Source organism: Myotis daubentonii, chromosome 15 (genome assembly GCF_963259705.1).
Source record: "Myotis daubentonii chromosome 15, mMyoDau2.1, whole genome shotgun sequence".
Taxonomy (NCBI): domain Eukaryota; kingdom Metazoa; phylum Chordata; class Mammalia; order Chiroptera; family Vespertilionidae; genus Myotis; species Myotis daubentonii.
The window spans coordinates 18,056,909-18,073,651 of NC_081854.1; the positions used below are offsets into that span (position 1 = coordinate 18,056,909).

General features: G+C 50.8%; 1 protein-coding gene and 1 long non-coding RNA gene across 2 annotated transcripts in view; both read left to right on the top strand.

Moving 5' to 3' along the window:
• The window catches only part of LOC132216800 (sialoadhesin-like), a 162,922-nt gene that overhangs the window by 124,520 nt on the left and 21,659 nt on the right, over positions 1–16,743 (top strand). Inside the window, 3 exon segments of the mRNA XM_059666370.1 lie at positions 3,324–3,602; positions 4,058–4,312; positions 5,726–6,004. Of these exon segments, the coding sequence (XP_059522353.1) occupies positions 3,324–3,602; positions 4,058–4,312; positions 5,726–6,004 (813 nt within the window).
• Positions 8,433–9,260, top strand: LOC132216807 (uncharacterized). The gene is made up of 3 exons (XR_009448800.1): positions 8,433–8,446; positions 8,840–8,881; positions 9,125–9,260. It is a non-coding gene; the product is annotated as an uncharacterized LOC132216807 (long non-coding RNA).

The following is a 16,743-nucleotide window of genomic DNA, read 5'->3' on the forward strand; positions in this document are numbered from 1 at the left end:
CATGACACTGAGAAAGACCCTGCAGAGCTTGGTCACACCCTGGCGTGAGGAGACCCTGGAACCTCACAGAGAAGCTCAGCCTGGGAACCCCTCCCACACCCCTGTCCCAGGGCTCCTGAGTCCCGGGAACCTGGGGAGCCTGTGTCAGGTTGGGTTTGACCTCCTGGAAGGGCTGGGTGGGAGCAATGGCTCTCCTTCTGCACACCAGCCAGGGCTCAGCCCCAGGAGCCACATCAGGACAGGACACAGCCTAGTCCTTCACCTAAGGCGGTGTCAGGAGAGCACAGGTAAACAAATACCCCGTATCATTAGCTGACTCTTCTAAAGAACTTAGGAGACTCCAGAGGGAGGTGAGGTCTCCTGGAAGGAACAGAAGAGAGAAGATGCTCCTGACAGCTCCGTGTCCACCAGGGGTCAGCCCAGGAATTCTCTCTCATGGAGGCAAATAATGGTAGTGGCCATTTAAATCAGTGTCTCCTCTATTCTGAGCTTGAGGTCAAGTAGTCAGGGATGTTTTAAGGTCAATTCACAGACAACATGGTAATCCAGAGTCCATTTACCATTTGTTCTGTTTTTATTCAGGGGAAACAGAGGCACAGTGTGATACAGTCACTTAATCAGGCTCCACAGACACAGCAAGGTCCTTGCACAGCCACAGCCCCATCCTCTCCTCCACCACGAGGGCCTTAGGTGTCTGTGGACCCTGAGACCAGCCATTAGTTCTGTGCTTGTTTTCAGCAGTCCCCAGCTCAAGGTAGATTTTCTTGTCTGGTGATTAAGCAAATGGAGGATTAATTTTAACTTTAGAATCAAATTACCTACAATAACATTCAGAGTCACTGCTGGGAATGCCCAGGCCTTCCCCTCAGGTTACCCATCCACACCTCCCTGCACTGGACTTGAAACCACTTATTTGTTTCCTGATGTGTTGGTGCCACTCCCACTAGCTATGAAGGAAAGGACTTTGCCTTCTCACTCTCCACCCTACACCTGCTACCAGCTCAGGGACCAGCACTTACTTGCTCTCTCATGAAGGAGGGAAGGAATGATGGTGAATAATGACAGAATGAATGAATGAATGATGCATAATCACTAGAGAGACTTGAACTTGGATGCAGAGTCCTAAAAGGTTTTAGCCAAACCTGTTCCCTGTCCCTACAGGTGCTGAGAGCCATGGCCATCCCTCTTACCACCTTTTCCTGAAGCCCCCTCAGGAGCCAAGTCCCTTGGTGACTGTGGGGCTGTTCCACTGGGGAAGGTTTTCCAGGCTGCACTGCTCCTGCCCTGGGGCAGCTGTGGGCTCTTGGTCCCTGGGGTCTTTAAAGTCACTTTGTAACCCCCACTGCCCACCAAGGACATTCTGCCTCTATCTGCTCCTTCTGTGTCCCTTATCTGCCTCCTCCTTCACTCCAGACACACTGCCCTGCTCTGCTCTACTTCCTCCACTGTGCAGATTGTCCTACTAACACCTGTGTCCAGGCCCCCACTCCCGGGCAATAGGAGAGGACACAAAAATCAGTGGGAGTAGCAGTCCCAGCTCCATCATGAGTTAGTTTCCCAGGTCACTAGGAGAAAGAGCTCTTGCTGGGCCCCCATCAGGGCTGTTCCCCCTGGCCCTGAGGCCAATGAGAGGAACAGGTCACATGACAGGAACATGTAGACCATTGACTTACTCTCTATATGACTCAACCAGGGAGTCAAAGGCAGAAGACAGGTTTCAGTCCCCAAAAGCACTCAGGCTCACTTCACACCTGACTGGTGACTGACACCCTTGTCCTGGTGTGAGACTCCCATTCCTCCACTGGCTCCCAAAACCTTTCCAAGGTGGGCCTGGTGAGCCTGCACCAGCTGACTGGTTCACTGCCTGTTTCTCACACGTGTGTCCATATGAAGGTACTTTGACCACAGGGTGGGATCCTCTCAGATGGTAAGATCCACCAGCCACTCTCCTTTCTCTCAGATGCTGCCCAATTTGAATTAATTTGACTAAACTCTAGTTGTTTCCTGAGTTAGAAGGAAAAGGAAGAGCACATGCCACAGGCCCGTGTGGGGGCTCCTCCCCACCTGCCTGACTGTCCCTAGAAACAGGGAGGGACCTTCTCCGTAACTTTACTAACATGGCACATGTCCTTTCTCCCAATCTGGTGTCATTCCTCCCTTTATAGAGCAGAGACACCTGGACTCACCTCCTCCTCCCCATCCCCCCGAGCACTTCTGTTCTCTTTTTGCAGGACTCACCTTCTCTCTATCCCAGGGAGTCCCTGATTTCAAACCCACTGTGGCATCTCCCTTTGGTAACAGTGTGACCTGGTTGGATGGCACAACTTGGTCTATGACCTTCGTGCTCTCTAGACAGACATTCCTCTAAAATCTGGCATTAGAACTTTGGGGCATGAGTGATTTTCACATATTCTTTCACAGTTTAACTCAAAATCTATCTCATAACTGCCAAACACAAATGGACCATGAGGGCCGTATTTTCAGCAAGTTCATGCTCCCCCACCTCCACAAGCCCCCCTTCTGTACGTGCTATTGTCTGAGTGTTGAGGAAGGATCCCTGCCCTCTGCAGTGGCAGAAAGGACATTACAGACCAAGGGCAGAGAGCGTGGCTCTGCTGCCACCGCCAGCCAGCTCCCGCCAACCCTCACTCTTTTCTAAATCATTCCTGGACTCTGCTCTGCCCTTTCTGGGGTCACTGTCTCATGTCAGTCACCAGTGAACTCCTGGGCAGACGGCCACACCTCGTGGCCCTGCAGCCTGGGTACTAAACTCACCGCCAGACTTGCTCCTGGTCTCCCGTGTATCTTTTCTGCTCAGACACCCAGTTCAAGACCTCACTACCCAGTGCCCTCAGGGTTTAAGGACTATAGGACGACCCATCATTACTCATCTCTAGGTTAACCCGGGAATGTGAGGCTTCAGTGGAAACACATCACGACCCGGCAGTGTAGGTCTGTGTTGTTGAAAGGACACTCAGCTCCTGCACATTCCAGGTAAGAAGCCAACATCAGCCAGGCAGTCAGCTGGTCAGTGAGGAGCCAGGACAGGTGCCGGGTGGTCTCTGACTCCCAGTCCTATGTCTTTCTATGATCAAACCCAGATAGTTATCTGACACCTGAAAAAGTCTATGCTTTTTCTCTCAGACATAGAGAAGGCAGCCTTACAATCTCTGAGCCCTCAGATCCTCATGCATTTGTTTGTCTTGTGATGCGCAGACCTGCCTTATTTCTTTAAGAACTCAAGTTGGCTGAGAGGCACCAATTCTGATTGAAGAAGCCTTTGGAGGACTCAATGGGCACTGTTCTCTCTGTTATCTGCACAGTGGAGTTACCCAAACCCAACATCACAAGCAACAACTCCCTGCCGGTGGAGCACAAGGACCCTGTCCTGTTAACGTGTGAACCTCAGACTCAGGACACCACCTACCTGTGGTTGATCAACAGTCAGAGTCTCCCCGCCAGTGCCAGGCTGCAGCTGTTCAAGGACAACAGGACTCTCACTTTACTCCCTGTCACAAGGAATGATATGGGACCCTATGAGTGTGAAATCCAGAACCCTGTGAGTGCTCGCCGCAGTGACCCATTCACCCTGAATGTTGTCTGTGAGTAACGTCTCTCCCTGCCTGGGCCAGGCTGCCCACATGAATTCACACTGCCAGAGGCCAGGCTACATCCGTCCCTCTCAGGTCCACGCACACAGACCCCCACTTTGAATACCCAGGGGGGACATGAGTTCCCGTCCCAGGCACAACTGGCAAGGCTCGGCCTTGAGCCAAGACTAGGAGGAGACAGGATACTCCTGTTTGGAAAGGCTCAGGGTTAACATGTTTTCATGGGACAAACATGTTAATGTTTCAGACTCAGGCTCAGTGAACACAGGGGGTTATGGGTGGGACATTTTACAACTGATCTTAGCCAAAAGACCAAGAAGCGATGGGTGGGACATTTTAAAACAAGGCTGTGACCCATTTCAGAGGGAGAGTGTGGCCCTTACACAGACCAGACCTTCCCCTTCCCTCTGATTACATCATGTGTGGCTTTGTTCTCTTTGCTCCAGATGGCCCGGACGCACCCACCATTTCCCCCTCAGACTCCTATTACCTACGTGGGACAAACCTCAACCTCTCCTGCCAGGCAGCCTCTAACCCGCCTGCACAGTATTCTTGGCTTATCAATGGGAGTTCCCAGCACCCAACACAGGAGCTCTTTATCCCCAACATCACTGCACATGACACTGGATCCTATACCTGCCTCACCCATAATTCTGTCTCTGGTCTCCATAAGACAATAATCAAGACTATCACAGTCTATGGTAAGTGCCTATTGGACCATCGGCACCAGGTCGTGGGGTGCACGGCTGTCTGGATTTCACAAAAGACCCTGGCGGGTGTTGTCTCCCATTCTGTGGCCATGGACACAAGCAAATCACAGTCTTCCCCTGAACCCTCCCACTACATCTCTATAGACTCTCCTCCCTTGCTCTTCTGATTTCTCATGGAAGAGCTGGGCTGCAGCCTAGGAACGTGAGGAGGGGGTTCTCTCAGCCCCAGAAAGAGTCAGGTGGTGGATGGAAGGGGCTTCCCAGAGGGGAAAACAAAGGTCCTGAAGGTCAAGCTGCTTCTCCTGTCACTAACACTTTCCTTCTGTCACCTCCTGTCTGTTACCTGCTCCATGTGCTACAAGGAACATACAAGGCTTTGAACAAGCTCACCTCTTTTCCCCAAACTAAAGGAGAAAACTACCTCTGAGGAGGGGTGAGCAGGACAGACCCCTGCTCCCTGCTCAGCTCCAGGCTCACCTGGTGACTGGCTGCTCTATGCTGCCTGTGTTGGGACAGGGGTTTGTGGTGAAGGTGCATTGGTGGCCTGTCCTCCGATTCGCGAAATCGTGTCAACCATCGACACCACGGCCTCCCTCAGACCAGGCTGCATGGAAATGGGGAGGAAGTGAGTCACAGGGGAGACTCCTCTGAGCTGTGTCCTGGCTCTGAAGTCACCAGCTGAACAACACAGTGTGACACGAGCCTATGTGACATTTCTATGGAGCGCAGTGAATGGTGGTGCCTACTTGACAAGTAGGTAGATTCAGGGGACAGTAGGAGCAGTAACACATGGTGTGTAGTTTACTGAAGACGCTAAGAGTACCAGCCTGATGTTAAACCTGACTACTTCTCTCTAGGGACGTCCTTTTGCCTGATATTCAATCCACAGGCCAGGAAGTGAAAGTCCAGTTCACACTGAGAAATCCTTTAGATTGAAACTTCTCCAGGTCCTAAGGCCATGAAGATTGGCTGGGCTATATTCTCTAATAAATTATTTAACAAAAGGGAAATGCCTTCCCATCTCTACGAATAGCCACTATACTAGAAAGGGGGTGTGTGTATTTAGAAAGTTAGAGAAAAGTCGGGGGAAAAGTCACACAAAAGTCAATGGGTGGAAAATGGCACCTGGTGATGAAGATGCTGAACACACACTATAAGGCACCTGGTGCTAATACCTCAGATAACCAGGGAGACAGGTCAGGGATCACCCTGAGGTGATCTGAAGGCCAGAGGGGAGGAATAGCCCTCTCCTTACAGACTGTCACCTGAACAAAGATCCTCACCCTGCAGAGGTCAGAGTCCTCCTCTGGTGACCTTTATAAAGATCACTGTGTCCTGTGATTGGCTGACATCTCTGGGGAAGGAGCCCACTCTCAGTCAGTCACTTCCTCTGTTTCTCCACAGAGCCCGTGGGGAAGCCCTCCATCCGAGCCAGCAATGCCACAGTCACAGAGGATAAGGACGCTGTGGTCCTGACCTGCCTCATAAATGACAGGGGGATCTCCATCCGGTGGCTCTTCGAGAACCAGAATCTCCTGCTCACAGACAGGATGAAGCTGTCCCAGGGCAACAGCACCCTCACCATAGACCCCGTCAGGAGGGAGGACGCTGGGGATTATCAGTGTGAGGTCTTCAACCCCGTCAGTTCCGGCATAAGTGAGCCCCTCAGGCTGGATGTGCAATGTAAGTGACTCTCCACCTCTCTCACTTGCTCTTTGTATATTTCACGGGCAGGGGGTGAGATGGATGAAAGCCTTGAGGAGGTGGGAGCCTCCTTCAGAGCCTATAGAGCACATGTGTACGGACCCTAGAATTAGACTAATGTCATCATTGCCTCAGTTCTATGAGTATAAACTGTCTGACCACGGGGAAGGCTCTCGCCCACCTGAGCCTCAGTTTCCTCATCTCCAAACTGGAATAAAACAGCTGGACCTAAACACCTTTGTTAGGATAATTCTTGTGAAGTTAATGAGTTAAAGCCCTCAGCCAGGGTCATGCTCAGTCAGGACTCAGTCAGTGTACCAATTATTATTGTTATTTTTATCACCCTGTTGTCAGTAACTGTGAAGTCAAGCAGAACTTGGTGAAAATGTCATTTATCACTCACCAGTTCTGTGACTCCAGCAATTTATTATGCACTTCCCATCCCTGATTCTGTTTGTGCGCATGGGGGTAATACCCCTGTCCCTGGTGGGGGTGGAAGGATCAGATGACATGAAAGTAGAGTATTTCCCACCCTACTGGACCATTGAAAACACTCAGCACATTCTTATTACTCATCAGCACTGAGTTGACAGGTAAGGTGCCTGCTAAGGCTGTCCATAGTGATGGAAAAGAAGAAACAGGGGTAAGAGACAGAACATGTGAGGGAAAGAGGAGTTAAGAGGAAAATTACCAGGACATGGGGATGGTGGGTGTGAAAGTACGTGAAAAGGTAGAGCCAATGGAAGGTTTCGAATGTGCCAAACAGAGAATGATGCAACCGCCAGAAGTGGGGTGTCAGGAGGACTGACACTCCCAAACAGCACAGACTAGGTGGCAGCTCCTTCCTCCCTCACCAGGCCTCCCCCTGCAAGGCCCCTCCTGGTTTCCCCTGAGTGGACTTGGGCCTTCACCCCTCCCCCTTTCCCTTCTCCTTTCAGCAGAACAAAACTACACGGGCTACTCTGTGGGGACCATCGTTGGCAGCGTTATCGGGGTCCTCGTCGTGATGGCTCTGGGGGCTTCCCTGGGCTATTTCCTGTACCTCAGGAGGACGAGGAGGTACCATGGCATTTCCTTCACCCTCACCCTAATCCTGTCCCTTGACTCAGGCTGACCCCCAGCAGAGCACAGGCCAAGAGGATTCCTTCCTCAGAGGATTCTGGGCCGGCTCCCTGTGGCCTCCAGCTGCCCCATGGAAGCCCATAACTCCCTCCATCCAGCTCCTCCCTCACCAGCTACTGACCAGGGTGGTTTCCTCAACAGCTTCCTCACCTATAAATGAGTCACAATTAAGGAACTGTGCCCTCTGGACTGTCCTGGTTCCCTCCACATACCTACAGCGGTGCCGGCAGGTAGTAAGTGCTCAGTAAGGCACCTCCTGTTGCTTATCTAAGTCCACCCTCCCAGTTGAGGGGATGGGCTGCCTCAGGATCTGAAAGTCATCCTGGCCAAGGCCACACAGCTGAGGGTGGAAGAGCCTGGACAGAGTGGGTTGGGTCAAATGCCCCCATGAAGCCAGTTTATTAACCACAATCCTGATGTGTGAGATGGGAGGACAGTGGAACCTGTGGTGTCCTTTTGGCCTCTGGTTCAGGTGGATGGAGACAGGAAAGGCCATGGTCACAGTGTAGCTCTATAGGCCTGAGGGCAGGTCTGGGCACAGCAGGCACCACACTCATCCAGATGCTACATGAGAGGGTGGCACTGCTGTCCCCTGAGACCTTGACTTTTCCACTAAGTCAGACCCTTGGGGTGGATTCCTGTCCTGGGTCCTCAGTCCCTTCCCTGGTAACTCCTCCCAGACCCCCATCTGCCTGAGGGTCCTTTCCCTGTGGACCCAGGTCAACGTGGGTCCTTAAGACCTTGTGTCAGTTCCCCTCTTTGGGCCCGTACCCCCATGAACAGTGGAGAGAGGCCTCCACCCTCTGCTGGGAAAGGAGACCCTCCTTCCCCTCTGTTGTGACATCAAAGCTCCCCTGCACCCCTCACAAGTAAGTCTGACCTTTCCCAGGGCCAGTGACCCGCATGGCCTCCGAGAGCACCCACCCCCAGCGGCCACCCTTGGTGAGTGTCTGTTCAGCCTGGAGCCCCCAGGCCTGCCCCACAGTGTCCACCCCTGCCCTTGTCCCTCAGCCTCTGACCCTTCCCTGGGCTTCAAGGGGGATTCTCATCACCACTCTGCACAGGGGAGCCCTACTCGCCAGTCAACCCTGAGCTATAGGCTGTGTCATGTGTCACTACCTCTCCCTCAGTGGACCCTGAAATGGCCAGAGGACCTTGCCCTGGGAGATGACCTTTCACCCCTGGCCCTTGGAAGTTAAAGAACCACCTCCTCCCTGGTGGACAGACCAAAGCTTCCTCCCCTCTGGGTGCTAACTCCTCCTGTCTCTGATCCCAGGCCAGGGTCCCTCTGCCTTCCCGGTAAGTCCATCACCTCACTGTTCCCTCACCCAGGGCTTCAGCGACCCACGGTCAGGGCAGGGGAACCCTCCAACCTCTCAACACAGCACAGACCCCTTCCCCAGAACAGCCAGCACAAGGGGAGCCTGCCCTGGCCTAGTGGGGCCCTCACATCAGGGGTGAACAGTGCAGAGCCAGAGTCTGAGGATAACTCTGGAGTCCAGCATGGAGCACAGTGGGCAATGGTAAGACCAATCAGGGGTCACAACTAACAAGGTGAGGCTTGCAGTGAGGGCTGAAATTGGGGTGCTGGGCTACAGGTGTGAAGGCAGCTACTCAGGAGGCAGAGCTGTCAGTCCTGCCGTGAAAATCCTCCCTCCCCATCCTCTGATGCCCTCTCTCCCCCCTGCACAGGGCCCCCTACCCGACCCCAAGACAACAGGCCCCATCTATGAGGTGAGTGTGGATTATGAACATTCTGTTCTGCAGGTCCCAGAGGTCCCAGGACCTGCCCTCAGCCCAGCCCTGGCTGTGCTTCCAGCCTCAGGAAAGGGCAGCGAAAAGTAACAACAGAGGGTGGCAGGAGGGCGGTGCCCTGGGACAGACACCCCTGCACAGTCAGCCCCCATGGAGCCTGTGAAACACGGCACATGTTCTGAGGAGGCTGCAGGGCTCAGAGATCTCTTCTTTCTGTGACAGGAATTACTCAACCCAAACACAGAGGTGTACTGCCGCATCATCCCCAGAGCAGACGTGGCGTCTTAGTTCCTCCAGGACCTGAGACCCCAGACCCTGTGGATGTGGCCTGTGCCAGAGAACCAGCTCTGAGCATCATGCTAAGCGAAATAAGCCAGTGGGAGAAAGATAAATATCAAATGATCTCACTCTTTTGTGGAATATAATAAACAACATAAACTGATGAACAAAAATAGAGCCAGAGAGGGAAAATATTTTAGAATATAATAGTAGTAATCCTGTTATTGGCGGACTTTTAATATTTCCCACAATGTTTGCAATATCATACTATGTTATACAGTTCTGATAATATTATTATACTCATAATCCTATTTTCTTGAAATATTAATGTTTATTGTATGTAATATTATATTAAGATCGTTTTTCTGGAATAATTTATGTTTATTGCATTTAACATTATTATATTTAAAATAGTTTCTCTTGAGATAAAAATAAATAAGTAAATAAATAAAATGCTATAAGGGATTGCTGAGAAGAAGAAACAGAGAGAGAAACCTAGCCATACAGAATTAAGATGGCTATAAATAAGTACCTCTCCATAATAACCCTAAATGTAAATGCATTAAATACTCCAATCAAAAGGTGTAGGGTAGCTGAATGGATACAAAAACAGGACCCAAATATATGCTGTCTACAAGAGATCCACCACAAAACAAAAGACACACACAGGATGAAAGTGAAGGGACGGGAAAATATTTTCCATGCAAATGGAAAAGGAAAAAAAGCTGGAGGAACAATACTCATATCTGACAAAATAGACTTCAAAATGAAGGTCATCACAAGAGACAACAAAGATCTCTGCATAATACTAAAGACATCAATCCAACAAGAGTATATAACCCTGGTAAACATATACACACCCAATATAGGTGCACCTCAATGTGTAACAAATCTTCAAGAGGACTTTAACGGAGAGATTGACAACAATACAGTCATAGTAGGGGAACGTTAACACCCCTCTGACATCACTGGAAAGATCTTCCAGACAAAAACTTAACAAGGAAACAGAGACTCTAAAGGACACACTGAATCAGATGGATTTAACAGACATTTATAGGACATTTTACCCAACAAAGCAGAATATACATTCTTCTCAAGTGCACATGGAACATTCACAGAGATAGACCACATGTTAGGACACAAAACAAGTCTCTACAAGTTCAAGAAGAATGACATCATATCAAGCATTCTCTCAGATCACAGTGGAATGAAATTAGAAATAAAGTACAGTAAAAACAACCCAAAACATTCAAACACCTGGGAGCTAAATAGCATGTTATTAAACACTCAATGGGTTACCAACGAGATCAAGAAAGAAATCAAAAACTTCCTGGAAACAAATGAAAATGAACACACAACAACCTAAAATCTCTGAGACACAGCAAAAGCAGTCCTGAGAGGGAAGTTCATAGCACTACAGCCTTATCTAAAAAAAAAAAAAAAAAAAAAAAAAAACAGAAAAAAAAGAAAAGAAAAATCATCAATAAACTATTTAACCCTACAACTTAAAGAACTAGAAAGAGAACAACAAGAAAAGCCCAGAGTAAGTAGAAGGAAGGAAATAATAAACAGTACAGCAGAAATAAATACCATAGAGACTAAATAACAATACAAAAATCAATGAAACGAAGAGCTGGTTCTTTGAAAGGATAAACAAAATTGATAAACCATTAGCCATACTCATCAAGAAACGAAGAGAGAAGACACAGAAATTGAGTTACAACTACCTTCTTATCTATCTCCAAGAAAATATCCATGAACTCTCTGTTAAATTCCCAAGGCACACACTACCAACATCTAAATTAGCAGGAAATTCCATCATTTCCTTGGTGCCACCTCCCCTCTCCCCTGCTGCAGCACCCTTCCCCACATGTCCACTTGCAGACACACAAGGTGATAACAATTGTCCCTGCATCTCTCCCTTGTTCAGCTGCTGCCACCTCCTGGCAGGTGATGGTAATCAGGACATGGACCCTGAGAGCCTGGTCCCACAGCTGACTAAGAAGGCAGGAATGCACCTCCAGACTGGGGGGTCAGGGGCAGCAATGACCATTCTGCAGCCCTGGGGGGACTGGGTAGTTGGGCAGACAGAGCTGCCCGAGGGTGAGGGGGACAAAGAGTTGATGCAGGACTGAGTGGGGAAGCACTGAGGCCTCAGATGGGAGCACTGAAGGGGAGGTAATGGAATGTTCGCAGGGAAAAGGCTGGATTCTGCAGAGGAAACGCTCTAGCGCACTGACTCAGCTGCAGGCGCTAAGCAGGCTGTGTGCCTCCTGCCAGCCCTCATCTCACAGCTCCCACCTCCAGGAATAAGGCTCTCTCCTCACGTCCACCTGCCCTCTCTCACCTGGGCTCCTCATGGTCCACTCTACATGAAGGGACTCTGGGTCCCTGTCCTGCACTGCAGGGAGGGGGAGGGGAGGCTGAGTCACCCACAGACAGCCCAGCAGTGGTGTCCTGAGGAGGGTGGGAAGGGTCAGGGAGATCCACACCCTCCCACTTCCTGGGTCCTGATCTGAAGTTGATGGCGAAGCCCAACACCATCTGCTCCCTCAGGTGCTGAGAGACCCTCCCTTGCCCACGGAGAGCAGACCTCCACCTTGGCTGCCATTATCATCAATGAACAGCATTTGGACATTTTCTTTTTAATGGTGGTCTGATGATTTCCAGCGCTGGGGAAAATGTGACTCTCTAAGGCCAATAACATATCTCTCCTCATTCTTCAATAGGAAGGATCTTGAAATGCCCAGGAGGACCCACCACCCACTGAGGAAGGCCCAGTCTGAAATATTTCACAGCAGCCCAGACAAGGCCCATGTGCACAGATGCTAAGTGGCAGGGCCTTCAGAGCCACTGGCTGACGACCATTGTCCCCTGTGACCACCCCTCGTGCAGGAACATCTGGGCCCTGGGTGTCTGTCCTATATTACCCACTGCCCTGAACCATCTCCCTCTACAATGACTTAGGCCAGTGATGGCGAACCTATGACACGCGTGTCAGAGGTGACACGTGAACTCATTTTTTTGGTTGATTTTTCTTTGTTAAATGGCATTTAAATATATAAAATAAATATCAAAAATATAAATCTTTGTTTTACTATGGTTGCAAATATCAAAAAATTTCTATATGTGACACAGCACCAGAGTTAAATTAGGGTTTTTCAAAAGGTTAGCCATCACTGTGAGGCCCTGGGGATGGTTCCAGGTCCCCAGTCCATGCTGCCACACCCCAATGTGAGGGGCTCCCCTGGGGACCCTGATGTCTGAAGCAGGAGCTACACCCTGAACAAATGTAAAGAGTATTTGAAGGGTGGGGCTGTTGCAGGAAAAACACTTGCATTTATTTGTCTCAGCTGATGGAAAAGGTCCCCAGGAGCTCAAGGAGGAGTGTGAGTGCCCTCTAGTGGCTTGTTCCTGCTAGAAGAGGAGAGAAAGGGGCAGCAGAGTTGTGAGATTGGGGCTGAAATTGGACAGAGGGCACATTCAGGTTCAGAAGGAGGCATAGTTAGAGGTGATGACTGAAGGCTGCCTTAGCTCACCGGCTGGAAGACTGGGTTGTGAAAGGGTATGCCCACAAATCAGATTGACACCAGTGGGTTCTTCTGCAAAATAAGGTGGGGGAAATTCTGTAGACACTGACAAGAGAAAATACATCATAACAAATCCATATGCTATATGACAGCCTACTCTGATGTTCTTACCATCTCATGCATCTTAGTAGTAAAGACAGTCATTTCCATCCTTAGGAAGAAACGTCTTATTAAGAGGAAAACTATATCATAGGAGTTTGTCTATATTTTCAGAATCATACACTGTGACATCATAAGTTAAAAATGAATTTATGCCCCCAAAATGGACAGAGTCAAGTCCCATTTCCAGCCCCTGTGGGCTGACAACTCCTGTCCAAATACCTGGGCCCCTCTCTGAACTGCAGGACCTATAATGTTCCCTCATTAAGGGGTTGGGTATGGGCCTTTGTAGTGTCCTCACCATTCATCCCTCCACCTCTCACACTCTGGGCAGAATCTGCTGTCCACTCTTGGGTGTGATACCTAAATTACCGGCCTCTATTTCTGTCCTTCCTCCATCCCAGCATGTGACAGGTACCTTCTGCAGGTAATTTTGAGGAAAAAGTTCTCAAAAACTGTTGCTTTGGCCCACCCTGAACAGACCTCCACCTTCAGCGCCATCATCATCAACCAGAAGCATTTGGACACTTTCTTTTCAATGGTGGTCAGATGCTTTCCAGGCAGAATGTGACTCTGTCTGTACAGGGATGAGTAACAAATGGACAGAGGGAAATGGCATTAGTGTTCACAGAAGGTGACCTGTATGAATGCTTAAAATCACAGGAGAGTCCACATAATGTCCACATTCTTGAACTAAAACATGGATCATGGGTGGCTTTCACCATTTCCTAAGACCTAAACTCCAAAAAGTGTTATGGATGATAAACTAGAAAAATTAAACCTGCATCACAGTTACTGATAAATGGAAAATGGTTATTGGCTTTCCTCTAAAGAATATTCCAGTGCATGTTTTCATTTTACAATGATGTAAGAGTCCCTTCTATCAAGAGGCTAGCTACATTTTTTAAAAACAAGTTTCATTGTTGACAGTAGTACAGATGTCCCCCACTTCGCCCTTTCTCTCCTTCCACCGGCCCCCACCCCTCCACAGGCCTTCACCCCATTACTGCCTGTGTCCATGGGCTAGGCATATATGTTTTTGGTTAATCTCTTCCTGTTGCCCCCACTCCCTCCCCTCTGAAATCTGGTCCATGTATCAATGCCTCTGCACCTATATTGTTTGTAAGTAGGAATTATTACCCTTTAGCCCTTTAAATCTGAAAAGCAAAAGTAGAGGAGACTTCTGGGCACTCACCCAGATCCCACCACCTCCCACCAGCAGAAGGATGAGGTAACTGCTAAGGTCCCCTCAAGACAGGTGTGCGCCCTGTGTGCTGTCCCTGAGACCTGATGTCCCTGCACCCACCGGCACTGATTGGTGGGTCTGGCCCAAGGCTGGAAGCGTCCAGTCCCTCTTTATGGTTCAGTCGGGGCCTTCAGGCCAGTGCACAGACAGCAGGAAGCTCTGGAAACCAAATCACTGCATGAAAGCACCCACAGGGCTCTCAGCTCTCAGGACAGCTCCTGGGTGCTCCTGGGTGCACCCTGCGACCACATGCCACCCACCATGATAGAACCTGCCAGTCCCCACAGGTGGTGGATACTCAGACCTGGAGGCCTTTCCCATGAGGCAACCCTGATCCAGCACCTGCCTCCGACGTCCAGAGGGTTACTGAGGCCTGTGGTTTGGTCACTTGGCACTTTGAGTGCCTGGACCTTGTGCCACAGAGGCCATGCTGAGCAAGGAGGGAATCAGGAGTCTGACGATGAGGGAACCTGCAGTGACAGGAGGCAGAATCAGGGCGCTGGGATCTAGGATAACCCCTGATGATAGATGGGAAGGTCCAGTCCTTGTGCCCAGGCAGGGACTCTGAACAGAAGCCTCACTCCAGCGACAATGTCAGTGAGGATGAGACAGAAGACAGATTGATACCCAGCTCTGCCTGTCTGCACCCTCACATTGCTTCACAGACACCATTAAGTAAATGATGGAAACCACAACATTAAAGCCTGGAACCTGCCCTCTAATCCTACCACCTGTGACATCTGTGGGCAGAGCATATTCCCTGGAGACCAGGGACTGGTGTCAGCAGGGAGGAGGCCAGCAAGTGCCCTTGTTTTTCCCAAAAAGGGAGGGCAGGGGTCTCCTAACAGTGAGGGGTCAGACCCCCATTCATTCCTCCAAAATCACAGCCCTTCCCACCTCTACCTGATGAGTGACATCTCATCTCCCCAGGCTGGATCTTGGTAACAACCTGTGTCCTTCCTCTTCTCAGTGACACCTGACCTGGCACAAACTCTGGACTCTTGACCCAGGTGGAGTTAATACCATGAAAGAAAGGAGCCCACCTTTACCTCAAAGGAAGTCAGGAAGAAAATACCTGTGCGCCAAGGCCCTGATCTGTGGGGTCACCTGCCTGTGTCTCTGAAAACATCTGACCAGCCCATGATGTCCTGGGGAACTTCCCGTGCAGGATGGGTCAGCAGAACCCAGAATCTGGGGTGCTTCCACCTCAGAGGGGCTGAGGGTCCCAGGGGGCCTCCTCTCTCCTAAGAGAGGGACCAGACCCTTAAGGTCCCCTGCAGAGTTTCTACTTGGAGCTGCTCCAAATCCTGGGCCCGTGGGGAGGCCTAGAGCAGATGACAGTCAGGGACACAGGGGACTTGGATGCAGTGCCCAGTGCTGTGGTGGGGACACACAGCATCCTGGGCATCAGAGCCCCAGGCCAGCACCCTCTCCTGGAAGCCCCACAGGAGCCCTCACCAGGCCCTTCCTTGAAACCTCAGGGACAGCGAGCTCCTCCTGGGTATTAGTTCTCCTGACTCTGGATCCGGAGTCCTCTGGACAACCACCACCCTCTCCCTGCGCTCACCCTGTCCTGGGTGAAGTCGGGCAGCCTGGGACACACAGTGATTGGCCCAGGGCTCAGGGTCAGCTCCCACCCTCTGGGGCCTGGTCAGCATCCCTGATGCAGCCGCAGATCACCTTATGCCCTCCAGGAGGCGACATTGGAACACACCAAACAATAGGAAATTTACATAGGAACATGGCTTTGGTGAAGGAGATGGGAAAGCAGCCTGAATTCCACATCACAGATACTTCTGGGCTCCTCCCATGTGCCCCCTTGGTCCCACAGGGTCCTCCTAGGGGGCTAGGAGCACCTGCTCTCACAGGGACCTTGTGCAGCTCCCCACTCCCTGCCATGTACCACCATGGGGAAAGCAGAGTGACCACAGCAAGTCCCCCAGGCAGAGGACAGAGGCTGCACCAAGGGTCAGGGAGCACATGGACAAGATCAGCCAACAGATGCAGAGACGTAAGTTTTCCCTAAAATCATGGCCCTAAGGGCCACATGCACCTGCACGCAGGCAGCAAGCCCTTCCAGTGTCCCTACTGCTCCAGCAAGTTTAACCTCAAGGGCAACATGAGCCGGCACATGACGGTCAAACAGAGTATCATGGACATCGGTCTAGACAGCCAAGACCCCATAATGGAGCTGACAGGCACTGACCCCTTGGACCTTGATAGCCAGCAGGAGATGGAGGGCTCTGAGGAGAATGCCTATGCATATGCGGCGTGCACGGCAGCACCGAGGCCAGCGTCCTCACCGAGCAGGCCATGAAGGAGATGGCCTACTGCCACGTGCTATAGCAAAGCTGGGCCGCCCAGAACCAGGTGAGGGGGCCTGGTCATGGGGGTGAGACCCATGGGTTGCAGGCTGTGTTCCTGCAGCTGAGAAATGAACTATTGCCCCACTGTGCAGAGCCCTCCCCTGACACTGAGTCATTTGCACCACTAGGGACTTGTAGACCAAATGGACTATACCACTGGCCTCAGCTGTGAACCAGGCCCAGGCCCCAGGCCTTTTGGGGAAGGAAGGGTAACAGGAACCCAGGTTTGCATCTCCTGGGCCTGCTGCTGTGGGAGGGTGG